Below are 19,373 nucleotides of genomic sequence, written 5' to 3'. Positions count from 1 at the left end.
CCTTCAGCAAAAACTCCATACAGGAGGCCAAACAATACATACCAGGGAAGCCTTCCTCCAGACAGCCCTAGAGCCCAGGGACAAGGGATTTCAAATCTGAAAAGAAATCGGCATGAAAGTGTGCAAGCCCCCCTGTCTTGCCTTGGAGGAAGGATAAAGGAATTCAAGATAGTGTGGGTTCAACGCATACCGGATACCTGGCTGCTGAAGTTTCTAAATGAAGGTTACAGGTTAGATCTTCGCACATACCTGACAAGTCTCTTCATATCTTCAGAGAAACCAAGATCTCCACGGTGCAGTGTTAATATTAAAGAGATCTTGTTCCTAGGAGTGATAATCAACTCCAAGAAACTTCACATCAGGCTACCAGAGGAAAGGATCAGGGAAGAACCAAATCCAGATGACTGTCAACCTTGACAACAACTATTTTCGAATGGGCACAGAAGAATGTGAAAAACATCAAAGCTTCCTACATTCCCTACAGACCCTCGAACTCCCTAGCGGACCACCTTAGCAGAAAGTTTCCGGCAATAGGCGAATGGGTATTGAACCAAGAGGTCTACATCCAAATATGCAAAAAATGGGGCCACATGTCAATAGATCTAATGGCGACATTCCAGAACAAGAAGAATCAAGTGTTCTGTTCCTGGCAGAAGGATCTCAGAGCAACCTTATGGGATGCGTTCTCCTTCCGGTGAAACTTCCATCAAGCATACATTTTTTCTCCAATCTCCATAATAGCGAGAACCATTAAAAAAATCCAAGAGTACAAAGCTCATGTGATTCTCATCCGAGGAGACCCTGGTTCCCTCTCCTTTTCCAGATATCTCGAAAGGAGCCATACAGACTCCCAGTAACTCCAAACATGTTACTCCAGGGATCCTTCCTACACCCAGACCCAGGAAGTTGGGCTTTGACTGTTTGGAATCTGAAAGGATAAAATTAAAGGAATCAAGAACCTAACAGCATCTAGGAAAATATTCACCTCTACCAAGTACAGCAAAATATGGGAAAAATTCTCAAGCTGGGGCTCTGAAAAGTTCGGAACCTCATTTACCATTTCCGAAATAAACATCATAGAATTTTTTCAATCAGGATTAGAGGTAAACCTCAGTACCTCTACCCTGAAAAGGTCAGATATCAGCAATCTCCACATAAACGGATAAACAATGGGCAACTTCTCCTCTGATATAGAAATTCTTCAAGGCTCTCGCCAGATTTCGCCCTCAAGTGAGAGATACGATTCCTCCTTGGGATCTCTCCCTAGTGTTGGATGCTCTGACAAAAGCACCTTTTGAACCAATAGAGGACATCCCTCTTAAGATCCTCAAGCTAAAAACTGTGTTTCTGCTGGCCATATCTTCAGCAAGAAGAGTAGGGGAACTACATGCGCTCTCTGCTAGGGAGAAAAAGATCCCATTCCTCCATGACAAAGTAATCATAAAAACTCAAGACAACTTTGTTCCCAAGGTGGTTACAAAATTTCACATGTTCCACGACATTACGCTTCCGACCTTCTTTGACAACCCTAAAAATGAAGAAGAGAAAAGACTCCATCTCATAGATGTTGTAAGGTGCCTAAAAACTTACCTTCAAAAAGTGGCAAGCTTCAGAAAATCCGACAGCCTCCTTCTGCATAACGGAGGACCCAGAAGGGGCTAGGGAGCTTTCAAAAAAGTAATTTCTCAATGAATCAGAGACTACATACAAATGGCTCACGCCTCTCAGATAGTACCTGGGCCATCAAGGAATTGTTCAGTATAAAAATAAAACCTGGGTAAATAGATAGGCTGTGCAAAATAAAAAATGTTTCTAATACAGTTAGTTAGCTAAAAATATAATGCATAAAGGCTGGAGTGACTGGATGTGTAATATAATAGCCAGAACACTACTTCCTGCTTTTCAGCTCTCTTGGCTTCCACTGACTGGTTACAAAGCAGTAACCAATTAGTGACTTGAGGGGGGCCACATGGGTCATCTCTGTTGCTTTTGAATCTGGGCTGAATGCTGAAGAATCAATTGTAAACTCACTCAACAGATATATCCCATGTGGCCCCCCTTCAAGTCACTGACTAGCTCAGCGTTATAGAGCTGAAAAGCAGGAAGCAGTGTTCTGTTAGACATCCAGTCACTCCAGCCACATTACATACTAACTATGTATCAGAAATGTTTTTTATTTTGCACAGCCTATCTAATTACCCAGTTTTTATTTTCACACTGAACTGTTCCTTTAAGAGCACACTCCACCAGAGGGATAGCGGGATCTTGGGCCCTCCATGCCCAAGTATCTGCAGATGACATATGTACAGCAGCTGCCTGGAAATCTCTACATATTTTTTCTAAACAGTACTGCTTAATTTAGCTGAATTTTGGCTGAGTGTCTTTTCAGCAACTGCAATAAAAGCTTCTCAGTTTTCCCTCGCTGTGTGTATTGCTTTTGTACATTCCTTTATTGCCCACTGCCATGAATAAGTACATGAAAACAGAAAATCTATACATACGTAGCAAGATTTTCGTTTCCTGGACTGGAACATGGCAGTGGGCAGGGGTTCCTTCCCTACTTTGGGGGTATTGTCTCCAGTTGTTGAGATGTGCGCTTTTATTTGCCAATTCCTGTGTCTTCCTATCGTCAGGGGGATTTAACCCTTATTGCTCAATGCCATGTTCTGGTCCAGGAAATGAAAATCACGGTAAGTATAGATTTGACGCTTGATGACGTTATTAACAGGGAAGGAAACAATTTCTCAAAAAAACGGCATGTGAATAATGTTATGCCTCTTCACATAACTTTAATTTAATAATATAACGCTTGAAAGCCATGTTTAGCATTTGTATTCACTAATAAAGTTATCTGACCGCAAACAAAAAAAAACTTTACAAATAACTACAACTCCCAGTGTGCGTCGGTAAAAAGACACGCATAAGTTTATACGTAGAACCAGAAACGCCTAAACTCCAACAAATCAGACGATAGTCACAAGCAAATTATGGAAGAGCTTGTACTAGAAAGTAAGCATGCGCATTCAATACCAGAAGCCTGGAGACTCAAGTCCTCGCATGCGCAGATTCTTGTGGACAGGTCCCCTACCGATGCGCAAAACTTATGACGTCAGACCACTGACCCGGAGGGGGAGCCCAGCGCATGCGCAATATTGTAATCGGAGAGTGGACTGGTTGACGGACGGATGCCGGGAGGGCCGGAGCCGCGGGGCCGCCCGAAACAGGGACCAGGCGCCGAGGGAGCGGCGGGGGATGAAGAGTCAGTGGCAGGGGGCTCCTCTCGCAGGAGGAAAGCGGAGTGTCCCCGTAGAAGGCGGTGCCGCCGGGAATTGCCTGAGGAGGAGGAGCAGCAGCAAATCCAGGAAGGCAGAGACAGGTAAAGAGACCGTCATTATAAAAATAATATGACGCGATATTGAAATCCATAGATCCTTTGTTAACTGATGTTAAGACTTCTATTGGATTATTAAAAGTGGGTTGAAAAGTTGCAGTGGGAGGGACTCGTATAATTTGCATGTGGGACGGACACGTATTGATTTACATGAGGAGGAGCCTGTTCTATTATTTCATTTTACTTCGAATTAGCAAATGTGAGGTTATCGTGTAGTCTTTTATTGTACATTAGTCTCGCTTTTCCCTGAACTAAGGCTTGTCACTTGCATTCGCTACTTTGGAGGTGTGGGACGGGTTTGTACAAAACAGGAAGTGAGCGAATGCAGGTGAACCTAGTGTACTTATTGGGAAAGCACTAAAGAATGTACATTAATAAAGTACTTTTGCATTTGCAGTTACATGGAGGAAAACATGGTGTCTGAAAAAGGTAGGAGTAAATCCTTTTGTTTATCTGTGCCCTGAAGGAGCTTTATTACAAAGTTAGTCCTGGATGCGTTGTGAAAGTGCACCTGTAATATTATGTCTTTTTGTTAAGCCTAGGAGTTTGGTATGATTTTTCCATTAGTATTTTCTAGTGTTACCTATTAGGGTTAACTAAGCACCTAACAGGTAAATACATCATTACTGGTAACTTTCTTTATATCAATAAACATACCTCATTACAGGTAACTGCTTCAAAAACGTTTCCCTTACAGCTCTAAAGCGAGAAGTAGAAGAAGAAGAAGTAGTTGTACAGGAGTTAGAGCCAACAATTTTGGTTACGGATCCACCACTGGAAGAAGAAAGCCACTCAATAGTAAGGGGAGGGGTTCTTCGTAGTTCACGTGCACGACAGACTCCAACGCTGCAACTTATCTGCAAGACAGAACCAGAGCCGCATCATCTGGTGTATGGTGAGGAGCCTACTGAATGTGAAATATTTCTCTAAAGGAGACCTGTTCCTGAAATCTGATTAACAAAACTGTTTAGGAGATGGTAAGGTTTACTTAATAAATTGAGCCATATAGATTAACACCCTTAATAAATTGAGCCATTCAGATTTACACAGCGTATCAGCTGTATGAGAGATGAGGCATTTGACATAGTGAAATTTCATTTGTGAGGTTATGTGGTAAAGTTTTAAAAACACTTGATTTACAGGTTAATTACAATAAGACTTTCTATTCTATAACTGTGACTGACCCATATCTACTAATTGGTTTTTGCAGTATCTGTAAGACCTCCACTAAATAGTATACCAGCTTCACGCTTATACTTTTCTGCTTTCATTAAATTATAGAGTTGCTATATTATTTCCCAAGGTCAGCAACCCCAAGGTGACGTGCATATGTGCATGCTCACAGGAGCAGTGCACCCAAGGGCAACATCATTTACAAATACTTTATAGCAAAATATGACAAGGCTTTGCAAGAAAAATCCATAATGTGAATTTTTTCGCTGGGTTGAAGAAGGCAGTAAAAATTTTACCTGAAGAGAATTACTTCCACGTACAGTAGCTCATGCCAGTAATATAAGTTATAATTGTTGGGCCTTTAATTTAACTTTACGTGTTATTCAGGTTACTTTAATTTCCACATTTACTTTATTAGCCACTTATATGCATGCTTGTCCTGTCTACTTTTTGCAGTTTCGCTGAAAAAGTCTGGTCTCATATCAATTTGTTCTGTTCTATTACATTTATATTAGAGTTTAGTTTACTCTCTTGTAAGTTTGAGCAAGGGCACAAAAAGCGAACTTCGATTTTAATTTACGTTCCATTATAGTTTTGTTAATGTAAATTTTTATAGGAAACATAAGGGGTTTGCTTGGTTAAGTGTAGATTAATGCTCCATGCCATTTCCTGTTGCACTTAAAGGAGAAGGAAAGGTTAAAACTAAGTAAGCCTTATCAGAAAGGTACATCTAAATATACCAGTAAACCCCCAAAGTAATGTTGCTCTGAGTCCCCGGTCAAAAGAAACACAGCATTTCTTTCCTTCTATTGTGTACTCATGGGCTTCTGTATCAGACTTCCTGCCTTCAGCTTAAACCTCATTGCCCTGGGCAAGAGCATGCTCAGTTTGCTCCTCTCCCCCCACCCCTCCCTTCTCTACTGTAATCTGAGCCCAGAGCAGGGAGAGACACAGGCAGGAAGTGATGTCACACCATGTTTATACTGCAGCTCCTATCCTAAACAAACAGAGAGTTTCTAGAGCTTTTTACTCAGGTATGGTAAAACATTCTACAGAATAAATATAGCATTCTAGATTGCACTAATGCAGCTAATCTATTGGCAATAAAATGCCTCTGTAGCTTTCCTTCTCCTTTAATATAATTAAGTTTTGCTCGGTATTTTGGTTAACTTTAAATCAACAATGTATTTGCCGCATGATTCAAAGTTCAGGTTATTAACAGCTCCTAATAAGCAATACTATCATGACTTTGATATTTAATGGTGTGTGGACAGCTATCAGTTGATTATGCATGATCCTTTGCTTGCAAGAACAGCCAAAATGGCATCATGCAAGTCCTTTTCAGCACCTACTATCTCTGTTATTTAGCTCTTATTTCCTTGTCCTATTCTTCTGCTGGGTTCACTTTTAAGATTTGCCTCTAGGTGGCACATAAATACATATTCAACAGTACTGATGATTTCAGAGCTGCTTTTGACCTGTAGGTAACTGAATCCTTCCCCTGTCCTTAGGTTTATTGCTTTTTGGAAGACTAAAGGGGTGTCAGAGGTTAACTTTTACTGTATATTACCCATTACCTTTTACTGTATATAATGCATTTGAGACTAAAGTTTCCACTGTTGCTCATTATAATTAATGTAATTGTGGTGTTGGTACCCTTTGCCTCTCACAATGTATTTGGGATGTGGGGGAATTGTTCTTGGACATAACTGTGAACACTTATTTACAAGCAATTTACTTTATAAACTGTGAAAGGCAGAAGTGCGTTTTGACCACTTGTTGTTCAAATTACGTACCCTCACAAGTCTAATTGACGGGCTGGAACTTGGCAGCGTGAGGTCTCTTTGCGGTAGCTAGCTTGAACCCGCAGGTTTCGGGCCGGCCCACACAGCACTATTGGTAGCAGCTTAGAAACAAATAGTCTCTATTAGTTTAGGTTGATGGCAAATGGGGAGTTTGCTTGCGGACAATATGTGCCAACCACAGATGATAAATCTCTGGAAAATAACTTTGCATTGTAGTCAGCAGAAACATAAGGAGAATAACTGCATAAACGGTAATTTAAAATCGGTCCACTTTACGCATGTACACTGTATAAATAATGCTTTGACGACCAGTTCACTTTAAAATTAGCTTTTTAGAGTGATTTAAGGATTGTAAGACCTTTTCCGACCTTTTTTTATTCTGTGGTGCATGGGTACCAAATTCCCTATCTTATAGGCTGTAGTATGAATGAACTACCAGAAAATCAGTAGGAGAGAGGCTCAGAGCAGAAAAAGAAGTAATTAAAAATATATTAGTAACAATGTAAATCTATCCTCCGGATCAGTCTACTTTCTGGTAACCAGATACCTTAGTAAATTGAGGCTGGATGGAGTCCAAATAGAGGTGAAAATGCATATTTTATAGTATATTTAATTTAACAGATAGGGACAATTATGGAAGAATGTTTTTTGGTGGTCGGACACCCTCTTTAAGCCTGCTGAAAGTGAAAATAAGTTAGGTATTTTGCTTTCATTCTGATTTAAAATTCTATTGAGCCCTAGTGTTAAAATACCTGGGTTTCTAGATCTCTGAACTTGAAATATAATCTTTCTGAATGCTATGTTTAAATCTCAATTAACTAACAACTATCTCACCTTTATCAAGGCCATGATAGTAAATTATGGTGGCTATGTAAGTATTCGAGCAAGGTGAATGTAAAGCAAATATTTGGGTTGTGGGCTTATGTAATGTAATTCTTTGGATCATTGAAGGTTTGTTACCTTGGTATATGTCAATGCAGAATATTTATCTGACTGTTTTGCCTTTTCAGAAATCAATGAAGGGCCTTCTTTCACTGCTACAATTAGGTGAGCCATTATCCATACACTTGTGTGAGTGAACCTATAACATATGCAGTTATTTCTCAACCTCTCCTTTTTCATGTTTTTCTTTCTTTCCTTTACTACCTATATTGTCCAGTGAGGAGGAGGACGTAATGATAAGTGAGGAAGAAGTTCCATTCAAAGATGATCCCAGAGATGAAACTTACAGACCTCAAATTGAAAGGTAATGAAGGTTAAACAAAAAAAAAGTGATCCCTTATTAAATAAATTTATCCTGCGGTAGAAGCGGAGGTCTGACCTTAGTCAGTACAAATTAATGATTTAAAAGAGAAAAAAGTACCCCACTAGCTTCAAAACTCGCTCAGCAGTCTCTAGTAGTTTAAGCCTACCTAATTTAAATAGTCTCAATTGCTTGCAGATTTGCTGATTACTTTAATATAAATCCCAAAAAAAGTGCTTGTGCTATAATTAAATCGATTAGAATCCAATAATTATGAATTAATTAAATAATTGTGATACAATTCATTCTATTATATATATAGGGGTTAAGAAAAATTGGTACCCATATACCCTTAGCTATAGCCAATTTTATTCCACGATAGTGTATATCCTTTTGCTACAAGGATATATTATAGTCTAAGAGTTAATAGTAACCCCCTCCAATCACTTTAAGTTAAAAAACTTTAAAGTGCAAGTGCTTAACAATTAATGAAGAGTAGTAATTTCATCCAGACTGACAAAAAATTCATAAAATTGAAAGTGCTCGATAGTGCTTAGCAATAAATTAAAATTGAGAAAATTGATTAAATAGAGACCGCAATAAATAGGATAAATATTAAAAAACACACAATGCTCAGGTTCAGAAAATAAGTCAGAAATGGAAAAGAAGAGGAGGTGGAGTTGTCCCAAATCTACTACCTGATTATTTCTATCCCTGGGACACCACAAAGTCAAAGAAGGCAGAGTACCCGGGACTGTGGTCTCAAATTTTAATCTAGTCCTAGACTGGAAGAGAACTGTATAGGCCTAAAAAACCACAAATCCACGGGCTCTTGTGAGCTTTAGTATCAGATAGATTAGCGAAGAACCGAGCACTGGCTGAGATTTGAAACCTCCCCACCCCCTCCACTACTTTGAAAACCCAATTGACTTGATTATAAAAAGTTAAGGTTAAAAAGGACTCAAAACGCCGACGCGCGTTTTGCAATACTGGCTTTGTCAAGGCGTAATGAGAAAGCTCCCCTGCTTTTAAACCGACGGCAGGGGAGCTTTCTCATTACGCCTTGACAAAGCCAGTATTGCAAAACGCGCGTCGGCGTTTTGAGTCCTTTTTAACCTTAACTTTTTATAATCAAGTCAATTGGGTTTTCAAAGTAGTGGAGGGGGTAGGGAGGTTTCAAATCTCAGCCAGTGCTCGGTTCTTCGCTAATCTAAGCGAGTTTTGAAGCTAGTGGGGTACTTTTTTCTCTTTTAAATCAGGTAATGAAGGTTCTCAATTTACCCTGCTCAAATCTTTGCACATACCTTTACTTTGGCAGTATATTCTTTTCCACATCTGTACATTCTGCCCATCAATTACCAATGTTCTTTGAATGTCTTTTTTTTTTCTTTTTTTTTTATGTTTTGACTTTGCATCAATTTGTGAACATGTTTTTCACTTATGGAATATCTTCCATTTCTCTTTTTATCTCTCAGTGAGGATGATGAAGACGAGTTGATAAGTGAGGAAGAATTACCATATAAAGATGACCCTCTGGATGAAACCTACAGACCCCAACTTGACAGGTACTTGCAGTTATCTTTTCCAGTACTGTATGGTTATAGGGATTTCCCTGGATATGATTTCCTGTCAAACAACTTCTGCTTTATTGTAAGTATGCTTAAGTTCCCAAGAGCCATTTATTTGTAGCAACAATAACAGATTTTATTTTAAATTACCGTTCTGCCTGTGTTGCGTTTTAGGTTATGGGTGGAAAGGTAACAGTTACATGCCACTTTTTGGTTTTTTTCTGTGTCGTATATTCTCATCTCCTACTTTACACATTTTGGTCAACCTCATCCATTTTCTTTCAGAGAGACTCCACGATCAAGACGAAGAACTTCCCGTGCTAAAGAGGAGGGACTCCCTGTGGAGGTTAAGATGGAAGTAAAGGAAGAAAGTCAGGTACAGGAAGAGGAGACACCTAGAAAGTGAGTGCCAGTCACAGAAAAGGTATTTTCCTTTTCCCACAAGCCTTTTGTGAAAGCTTGTTTGTTTGTTTTTTTTCCCTGCACTTTCCTCTCTTCATCACAGAAGGGGTCGCAGGCGTAAGGATGATAAAAGCCCAAGACTCCCGAAACGAAGGTAAGTTAAATACATAATCAAATCATGCTCATTACACTACTTATAGTGATATGTTCCAACATGTTGCTCACCAACCCCTTGGCTGCTGCTCCCAGTAGCCTCAAAGCAGGTATACTTCTGAATTCTTGGTCTGGAGACAAGAGGTGGCCTCTATTGTGTTCATCCTTTTTTATGGGAAAAAAAGATTTTAGAAAGAGACGGTGCACGGCATTCAAACGATCACAGGAAGACAAAGAGCATATCATCCTCTCGCCCAGTTGATCCCTCGCTACCGCTCTGGGCGTGCAATCAGGCTTTTAAGGTCAAAACTTGGCTATAAGGATCATTCTGCCGGGTCACGATTCACGAGGAAACCGAACTTGGTTAAGGCAATAAAAAAGTTTTATTGATCCATTTATAATGCAACAATTGAAGTGGGCAGGGGAACTATCTTAATGCATTTTGTGATTGTCACTTCATCAGAAGGAAAAACAATTCTGTGCTATCTGTTTATAATGTACTTGTACTTTCCAGAGAAAACAGCCCCACTTTGACAGTGCAGCTTTGTGAGCCATAGTTTGTCTATGAAACAGCAAAGTTCCAGCAAAGAACCAAGTACCTCTATTCCTTTAGTGCAGCTTCCTTTTCTCCTGTAGCCGTGATGGCAAATGCATGTCAGAGTACTTTTTTTTTTCTCATTTGCATACTTTGCTGTGACACGATGCCCGTTATTCTTGACTCTAGAGGACAGCCTGCCAAATTCCAATCAATACGCCCCCCTATCATTGCTAAGACAACTATACTGCTTATGTCAGTTAAATTTATTACAAGCAAAGTGTTTAACTCCTTCTTTAAGCTGCACTTTCTTATTACTAAGAAACTAAACTCGGCAAATGCAGGCTAGGGAAGAGCAGCTAAAGGAAGTGACGATCATTAATCAAATATGGTGACTGCGAGTCAGGGGGCATCCCTGCATTTCAACGGTGGATTACTCATGTCAGAACACACTTCTGGGTTCAGTAAGCAAGAAGGAGATGAAACTGTAGGTATGGTTATGTATCTCCTTTAAGGACTGGAGCCCAAATCTGGACTGCATAGTCAAGGTGAGGCCTTACCAGGGACATATAAAGAGGCCAAATTAGGTTTTCAACCCATGAGTTATGGAAGACAGCACTTTATTTGCTTTAATAGCCACAAAATGATGCTGCCTGGAAATGGACAACTTATCTACAAAAGCCTCAGATCCTTCTCAATTAAAGGGATCCTGTCATCGGAAAATCAAAACGCATCAGTTAATAGTGCTACTCCAGCAGAATTCTGCTTTGAAATCCATTTCTCAAAAGAGCAAACAGATTTTTTTTTATATTCAATTTTGAAATCTGACATGGGGCTATACATTTTGTTAATTTCCCAGCTGCCCCATGTCATGTGACTTGTGCCTGCACTTTAGGAGAGAAATGCTTTCTGGCAGACTGCTGTTTTTCCTTCTCAATGTAATTGAATGTGTCTCAGTGGGACATGGGTTTTTACTATTGAGTGTTGTTCTTAGATCTACCAGGCAGCTGTTATCTTCTGTTAGGGAGCTGTTATCTGGTTACCTTCCCATTGTTCTTTTGTTTGACTGCTGGGGGGGAAAGGGAGGGGGTGATATCACTCCAACTTGCAGTACAGCAGTAAAGAGTAATTGAAGTTTATCAGAGCACAAGTCACATGACTTGGGGCAGCTGGGAAATTGACAATATGTCTAGCCCCATGTCAGATTTCAAAATTGAATATAAAAAAAACAGTTTGCTCTTTTGAGAAATGGATTTCAATGCAGAATTCTGCTGGAGCAGCACTATTAACTGATTCATTTTGAAAAAAATGTTTTTTCCCATGACAGTATCCCTTTAAGGAAACCCCCAAGACACTACCATTTAATGTATAACTTGCATTTATATGATTTCTACCAAAGTGCATAACATTGCCTTTATCAAATTTGAACCTCATTTGCCAGTTTGCTGCCCACTTTTCAAAATGAGTCAAATCACTCTGTAAAGTGGCAGCATCCTGCATGGAACTTAGTTTTGAACAATTGAGTATAATTGGCAAAAATAGAAACATTAAATTCAATGCCCACCTCCGTGTCATTAAGAAACAAGTTAAAAAGCAAAAGACCAAAAACCCTGTATTCCCTCACTTGCTAAAAAGCCATCCAACCCCTTCTTAAAGCTATCTAATGTATCAGCCTGTACGACTGATTCAGGGAGTAAATTCCACATCTTCACAGCTCTCACTGTAAAAAACCCCTTCCGAATATCTAGGCGGAACCTGTTTTCTTCTAATCGGAATGGGTGACCTTTTGTCAGCTGGAAAGACCAACTGGTAAATAAAGCATTAGAGAAATTATTATATGATCCCCTTTATATGTTTATACATAGTTATCATATCACCTCTGTAAGCACTTCTTCTCCAGCGTGAACATCCCCAATTTGGCCAGTCTTTCCTCATAGCTAAGATTTTCCATACCTTTTACCAGCTTAGTTGCCCTTCTCTGGACCCCTCTCTAATACAATAATGTCCTGTTTGAGCACTGGAGACCAAACTGTAGGGCAGTAGATGGGGCCTTACCAGTGCTCTATTAAGTGCAAGAATGACCCCCCCCCCCCCTCAGCTTTTAAAACAGCTCAAGGCCTTTTTTGCCCTCGATACTGCTGACTGCCATTAGTTGCTACAGCCAAGTTTATTATCTACAAGGACTCAAAGGTCCTTTTCCATAATGGATTTGCCTTGTGTAGTCCCATTAAGGGTACAAGTGGCTTGGATATTTTTACATTCCAGGTGCATGACTTTACTTTTATCAACATTGAATCTCATTTGCCACTTAGCTGCCCAGATTGCCAGTTTGTCATGATCCTGTTTCAAGGATGCCGCATCCTGGATGGAATTAATTGGGCTGGATAGTTTTTTTGTCATCTGCAAACACTGAGACATTACTTAAAATACCCTCCCCTAAGTCATTAATGAACAAATTAAATAAAAGTGGACCCAAAACCGAGCCCTTACCTCCGAAATTGCGCCAGCGACGGCTTCGCTGACATTGCAACACTTCGCCAGGCGTAGATTCGCCAGGACAACGCTAATTCACAAAAATCCAAAGTTGTGTGCAGGGGGCGAACGCTTACGAAGTTGCTCTAGCGTTAATGCGGGAAGCAAAGCAAATTTACGATTACGTTGGCTAATTTGCATACAGCTGGAAGTTAAAGTTAAATGGACGTATATGTTGCAGCCAATGCATTACACTACACAAGCCCAGGGAACCTTAATAAAATAAACTAGAGTTGTTGTATTGCCCTACACATGTGCCCACTGTATAGTTTATGTGCCATATGTTAGTAAATGTAGGGGGGAAGCCGGGAACCCCAAAAACAAATTACAATCTTTTGCAGCCTATCACCCTGTAAAAAGTAAAAGATGCCAGCGTTTTTTGGGACTTAGAAAAAATTTCAACAAATTTTTGACCAAGTCCTATATACTATAATGCATTTTGCCTGGTCTGAGCTGGCGAAGGCATGTCTGGCTCAAGAGGTAACGTTCAGTCAAATCTCAATCTTGGTGAATTAGAGTAGTTAAGTTCGTTCGCCAGAGCGCAAATTCGCCGTTAGGGTGCGAAGTACCGCTAGAGTCTATCTCCTTCACTAGCGAAGTTACGCCAGCTCCTGTTAGTAAATCGGCGAAGTTCCAGTTAACAACCAACCTCTGTATCCTATCCTGTAGCCAGTTTCCTATCCATGTGCAAATGACTTCATTAAGCCCAACGGAACTTAGTTTAGAAAGCAGTTGTTTGTGGGGTACAATATCAAACGCTTTGGCAAAATCCAAATAGATCACATCTACTGCCCCCCCACTGTCCAGCATCTTACTTACCTCATCATAAAAAGCAATCAAATTTGTCTGACATGACCTATCCTTCATAAAGCCATGCAGATTGCTACTCATAATGCCATTCACTAGGACAAAATTTTGAATGTGATCCCTTACCAAGCCTTCAAATAATTTACCTACCACAGATATCAAATTTACTGGCCTATAATTGCCAAGTTGATATCGTAATCCCTTTTTAAATATTGGAATGATATCAGCTTTTCTCCAATCCATAGGTACCATACCAGATGAAAGCGGATCTGAGAAAATCAGAAATAGGGGCTGGTCTAAAATTGAGCTAAGCCTTCTTAGAACCTGGGGGTGTATGCCATCTGGCCCTGACGCCTTGTTTACATTAATTTTTATTACTATTATTATTACTCTTCTATTGTATACACTGAAGAAAAGAACTGAATTAGCACATTTGCCTTTTCTGTATCTGTTACAACCATACTGGTACCATTATTTAAAGGAGCAACCCGCATCTTTTTACTATTAATATACTTAAAAAACGTTTTGGGGTTAGTCTTAGCCTCCGCCTCAGTGCACTCATCGTTTCCTTTCTTTGCCTTCCGGATTGCTGTTTTACAATATTTATTATAGTGTTTATATTCACTAAATGCAACTTCTGTCCCCCAGACTTGTAGTATTTAAATTCCTTTCTCTTCTTTCCTATTAACTTTTTTATTAAGCCACATAGGGTGATTCTTAAAGCTTCTACACTTACTCTTTAAGGGAATAAATTGAGAACAGTAACAATTTAATATCATTTTAAATAACCATTTCTGTTCTTTGTTTTTAGCTGAAAGCATAATGCCCCAATCGGTCCTCAAGGCACTAAAATTAGCTTTTCTGAAATTCATGTTTTTTGTGGCCCCGGTGTATTTTGTTTTTTGCACCAGACATTAAATGATATAACATTATGGTCACTATTACCCAGGGGACTTGCACATTTGCTATAAGTTCTGGGTCATTTGAGATCATTAGATCCAGAATAGCATTTTTTTCTGGTGGGCTCCCCATAACCTGTGCCATAAAATTGTCATTCCACAAGTTTATAAACTTGTTCCCATTAACTGATCTGGCAGTACTGTTGCTCCAGTCAATTTCTGGGTAATAAAAATCCCCCATTATCATTACTTTACCCAAACTAGCAGCCTTTTCTATTTTCATCAGGAGATTAGCCTCCTCCTCACTTTCATTAGGGGGTCTATAGCATACCCCTACAATTAATTTGCAGGACTCTTTACAATTGGTGAAGAACTCCACCCATAAGACTTCTGCCCCCTCATTTTCTAACATAACCTCCTCCTTTATATAAGCTTTTAAATCCTGCCTAACAAACAGATACCCCTCCTCCTTTTCTATTGCCTCTGTCCCTCTGAAACAAAGTATAGCCGCTGATATTAACTGCCCAGTCTTGCAACTCATTCAGCTATATTTGGCCACACCATTCCCATAATATTTTCCCTCCAGCACCTCCAGTTCTCCCATTTTACCAGTCCGACTCCTTGCATTTGCAAACACATTTAATACTGGTACCATATTGAACATATAACATGTGGTCCTCCTCATCCTTAACAGTACCCCCAACCAAATCTCCACCCCGATTTTCCCTTCCTTTGCCCACTATCTAACCTGTCTTCCACTGAATCTTTTACTGAACCCTTCCCCCACACCTAGTTTAAAGGAACAGTTCAGTGTGAAAATAAAAACATAGGCTGTGCAAAATGTGTTTCTGTATAAAGGCTGGAGTGACTGGATGTCTAACATAATAGCTGGAACACTACTTACTGCTTTTCAGCTCTATAACTCTGAGCCAGTCAGCGACTTGAAGGGGAACCACATGCATGCAGCTCAGATTCAAAAGCAACAGATATAACCCATGTGGCCCCCTCAAGTCTCTGATTGGTGACTGCCTGGTAACCAGTCAGTGTAAACCAAGAGAGCTGAAAAGCAGGAAGTAGTGTTCTGGTCTGTTATGTTAGACATCCAGTCACTCCAGCCTTTATACATTACATATTTGCCTAACTATATTAGAAACATTTTTTTATTTTGCATAGCATTCTACTTACCCAGTTTTTATTTTTACACTGAACAATTCTTTTAAAAATATCCACCAACCCTTTAGCCATTTTCTCTCCCAAAAAAGCTGTACCATCATTGAGGTAAAGCCCATCCCTAGTAAAGAGCCTGTAGCTGACTGAGAAAACAGCCCAGTTATCCAAACTTAAAACCTATCTATTGGCCAACATTGAAAGTTAATACCTCAGCTTAAAGGAACAGTTCAGTGTAAAAATAAAAACTGGATTAAAAGGCTGTCAAAATAAAAACTGTTTCTAATATAGTTAGTTAGGCAAAAATGTAATGTATAAAGGCTGGAGTGACTGAATGTCTAATATAATAGCCAGAATCCAACTTCCTGCTTTTCAGCTTTCTAACTCTGAGTTAGTCAGCGACTTGAAGGGGAACCAAATGGGACATCACTATTCAGTGGATTTGCAATTAATCCCCCCCCCTAAAGTAACTGATTGGTTACTGCTTGGTCACCAGGGTAACTAGTCAGTGGAAACCAAGAGCGCTGAAAAGTAGGAAGTAGTGTTCTGGTTTGTTAGACATCTAGTCACTCTAGCCTTTATATATTACATTTTTGCCTAACTATATTAGAAACCTTTTTTATTTTGCACAGCCTATCCATTTACCCAGTTTTTATTTTTATACTGAACAATTGCTTATACTGAACAATTGCTTTAAAAGTTTGTGAATTACTCCTTTTGTTTTTGTTTTTTTGTAGGAAGAAGCCTCCTATACAATATGTGCGCTGCGAGATGGAGGGATGTGGTACTGTCCTAGCTCACCCGAGATATTTGCAGGTGAGAGAATTCAACAGTTAACTTATATTCTGAAAGGTAAGTATTTTTCTGTCTGAAAGGAAGCTTACAAGTGCTACAACATTATATTCTCTTCCGCAGCATCACATTAAATATCAGCACCTTTTAAAGAAGAAGTATGTATGCCCACATCCATCATGTGGGAGACTCTTCCGTCTACAAAAACAGCTTCTGCGCCATGCAAAACACCATACAGGTCTAGAATTATATTTCACTTGTGCAGAGACCATATAGAGTTACCTGTGTGTTATGCTGCTGAGTGATGTCTCTTTGTGACCCTTTTTTTAGATCAGCGGGATTATATCTGTGAATACTGTGCTCGGGCGTTTAAAAGCTCCCATAACTTGGCAGTACACCGCATGATTCATACAGGAGAGAAGCCCTTACAGTAAGTTAAAAATCTTCTGTACTCTGTGGTAGTGTGTGTTTCACAGGTACACATTTACACTGTTGTATTGAGAAGGGTTCTTTTGGGTTCTACAGAGTGATTGAAACTGACCACACAAATAAGGTGTACTCAACATTTAGATCAAGTTCAGACAGAAGTCATCTGGCCAACCACAGAAACATCTTTATATATGATTAGCAAAACAGGATATACTGTATATTCCAACTTGCATACTATATATGGTAAAATCAAGCATTATGTGGTTTCACATCTTCAAACTAGCCAAAGCCTTCGGCACCATCTTTAAGGTGGTGTTCTGTTCAGTGAATCACTAATTTTCCCCACAACAGTTTTTTGCTCTGATGTTGAATCCTTCTTGCTTAATTTGTGCAAAAACAAACAGAGTTGGCTGGGCCAGGCGCGGAGCCTTGAAAGCCCTATTGACTGAAAGCTAACCAGTTTAGACGTAGTTAGAAATGGTTAAAAACTAAAACGTAACTTTTAATCCAAATGAATTAAACAAACTGAATAACAAAAGACTCCATAGTGGAAGTGATGAAGTCCGGGAAAAGTGTCCCTAAAACCATTTAAAAAAAACAGAGACTTATGCCCCTGAAGAAGCCGCGCAAACGGCGAAACGCGTCGGGCTTGTGGCATAGGTGGACAGTGGGCGACTAGCTCCCACTTGTTCCCTACGTAGCTAGGTAGGAGATTCTATCTGGGGAACTATTGGAAGGGAGGGTTCTGGAACTGCGACTGGCATCCAGTGTTTAAACTTTTTGCAGCAAGCACACTGTCATTGGTCATGTTCTAAGTTGTGCTAGTTCACCGTCCCACCTGTAGCCTGGTTTTTTAAATGGTTTTAGGGACACTTTTCCCGGACTTCATCACTTCCACTATGGAGTCTTTTGTAATTCAGTTTGTTGGTGGTGTGTGTATGGGTTTTATTTATTTGGATTAAAAGTTACGTTTTAGTTTTTAACCATTTCTAACTACGTCTGAACTGGTTAGCTTTCAGTCAATAGGGCTTTCAAGGCTCCGCGCCTGGCCCAGCCGACTCTGTTTGTTTTTGGTCTAATATTATACGTTCTTCAATGAACACTAACCTGCAGACAAATTCTACTTAGAACAAATTTATACTCGCATCAGGGCATTATATATTGCTTAATTTGTGTTTTCAATGCTTGCATTTTTTCCAAAATAGATGTGAGTTCTGTGGTTTTACCTGCCGACAGAAGGCCTCATTAAACTGGCACATGAAGAAACATGATGCTGACTCTTTCTACCAGTTCTCCTGCAACATATGTGGAAAGAAATTTGAGAAGAAGGACAGCGTTGTAGCCCACAAGGCAAAGAGCCACCCAGAGGTTCTTATAGCTGAGGCCCTGGCAGCTAATGCTGGTGCCCTTATTACCTCCCCTGAACTGCTGGTGCCCGAGAGCCTAGCCCCAGCAGTACCTGTGGTCTCAGAGGAAACTACATCTCCCCAAACCTTGTATCCCAATTCAAGTTCTAACATTTTAGTGGCTTGTCCCATCCAACCAGTGCTTCCACTGGTTGCTACCACTGAGGTTCTTATTGAGGATTCGGACTCTGCTGGACCATAGAGAGGGAAGACAATCTCTTCTGCACAGTACCATGACTGTTTCCTCTCCTTCACCCCAGCGGGCTGGCTATTTCAACCCTTTAATACAGGGCTCTTTGCTTTCTTTATGACCATTTCTGTATTCAGATTCTGCCCCATGTTTTCTCATCATCTTTTACTCTCTCAGCTACACTTTTATGCTATTTGATTGTCCATTCTTCTCTCATCATATTTCCAGTCTGCTTTGTCCCACTCATCTGCTCTATTTTTGTTCTCTTTTTAACTGTTTTGTATGTTTCTGCCCTTTGACTATTTTCTGTACTCCAGCTCTTCTTCCATTTCTCATGGGTGCTGTGCTCTGCACTCTTTGTACATAATATGTTTAATGAATAAAACAGAGCTGTTATGTCTCACAAGTGAAGCCTTCTCCCAGAGAAAAGCTGCTAGCACTAAGTGGAGCACTACCCGAGGTTAACTTTATTTGGCAGTTTACTTTATGTCCTCCTTGTTGATCACTTTTTCTTAATAAGTTTTTTTTTGTTTTTAAAGTAAGTGAGATAATAGTTTGAGGACAGTTTTTTGCTTTTCAAAATACATCAGCTCTATATATTACCCACTGGCGACATTATATAGAAACATCTGAAAATACCAAAGCTAAATAACTGTTTTGAGATTACGTGTTCAGCACAAATGTCTGTACTAAAGATATTGCTGCTCATCCTGTAGTATTATACACTGTGCTTATAGCAGATATCTATAGTACTACTTTGATCATATATATAGCAATCTTTAAACAATCCTTATATAAATATTACACCGGTATTGCACGTACAATTTACACCAAATATGAATGAATATTTTGGTGAAGATGCTAACATGTTAATATTAGAT

General features: G+C 39.7%; 1 protein-coding gene across 4 annotated transcripts; it reads left to right on the top strand.

Annotated features, from left to right (window-relative positions):
* The first annotated feature begins 3,071 nt into the window (after positions 1 to 3,071).
* zfp91.L (ZFP91 zinc finger protein L homeolog) lies at positions 3,072 to 18,895 on the top strand. 4 transcript variants are annotated; one of them, XM_018225597.2, is made up of 12 exons: positions 3,072 to 3,376; positions 3,789 to 3,820; positions 4,059 to 4,286; positions 7,380 to 7,416; positions 7,529 to 7,615; positions 9,088 to 9,177; positions 9,466 to 9,582; positions 9,689 to 9,736; positions 16,413 to 16,491; positions 16,591 to 16,705; positions 16,798 to 16,897; positions 18,102 to 18,895. In XM_018225597.2, the coding sequence occupies exons 1-12, from the start codon at positions 3,186 to 3,188 to the stop codon at positions 18,502 to 18,504; spliced, it is 1,527 nt and encodes a 508-aa protein (XP_018081086.1). In that variant the 5' UTR covers positions 3,072 to 3,185; the 3' UTR covers positions 18,505 to 18,895. The 4 variants fall into 4 exon arrangements, with proteins under 4 accessions (XP_018081086.1, XP_018081088.1, XP_018081085.1 ...); XM_018225596.2 differs by having other exon boundaries at positions 3,075 to 3,376; positions 9,686 to 9,736; XM_018225598.2 differs by having other exon boundaries at positions 3,082 to 3,376; positions 4,089 to 4,286; positions 9,686 to 9,736.
* Positions 18,896 to 19,373: the final 478 nt, after the last annotated feature.

The sequence above is a fragment of the Xenopus laevis genome, chromosome 7L (genome assembly GCF_017654675.1).
Source record: "Xenopus laevis strain J_2021 chromosome 7L, Xenopus_laevis_v10.1, whole genome shotgun sequence".
NCBI classification, from domain to species: Eukaryota; Metazoa; Chordata; class Amphibia; order Anura; family Pipidae; genus Xenopus; species Xenopus laevis.
Note: the sequence above shows the minus strand (reverse complement) of the source record. Positions and strands in the feature narration are given on the sequence as shown.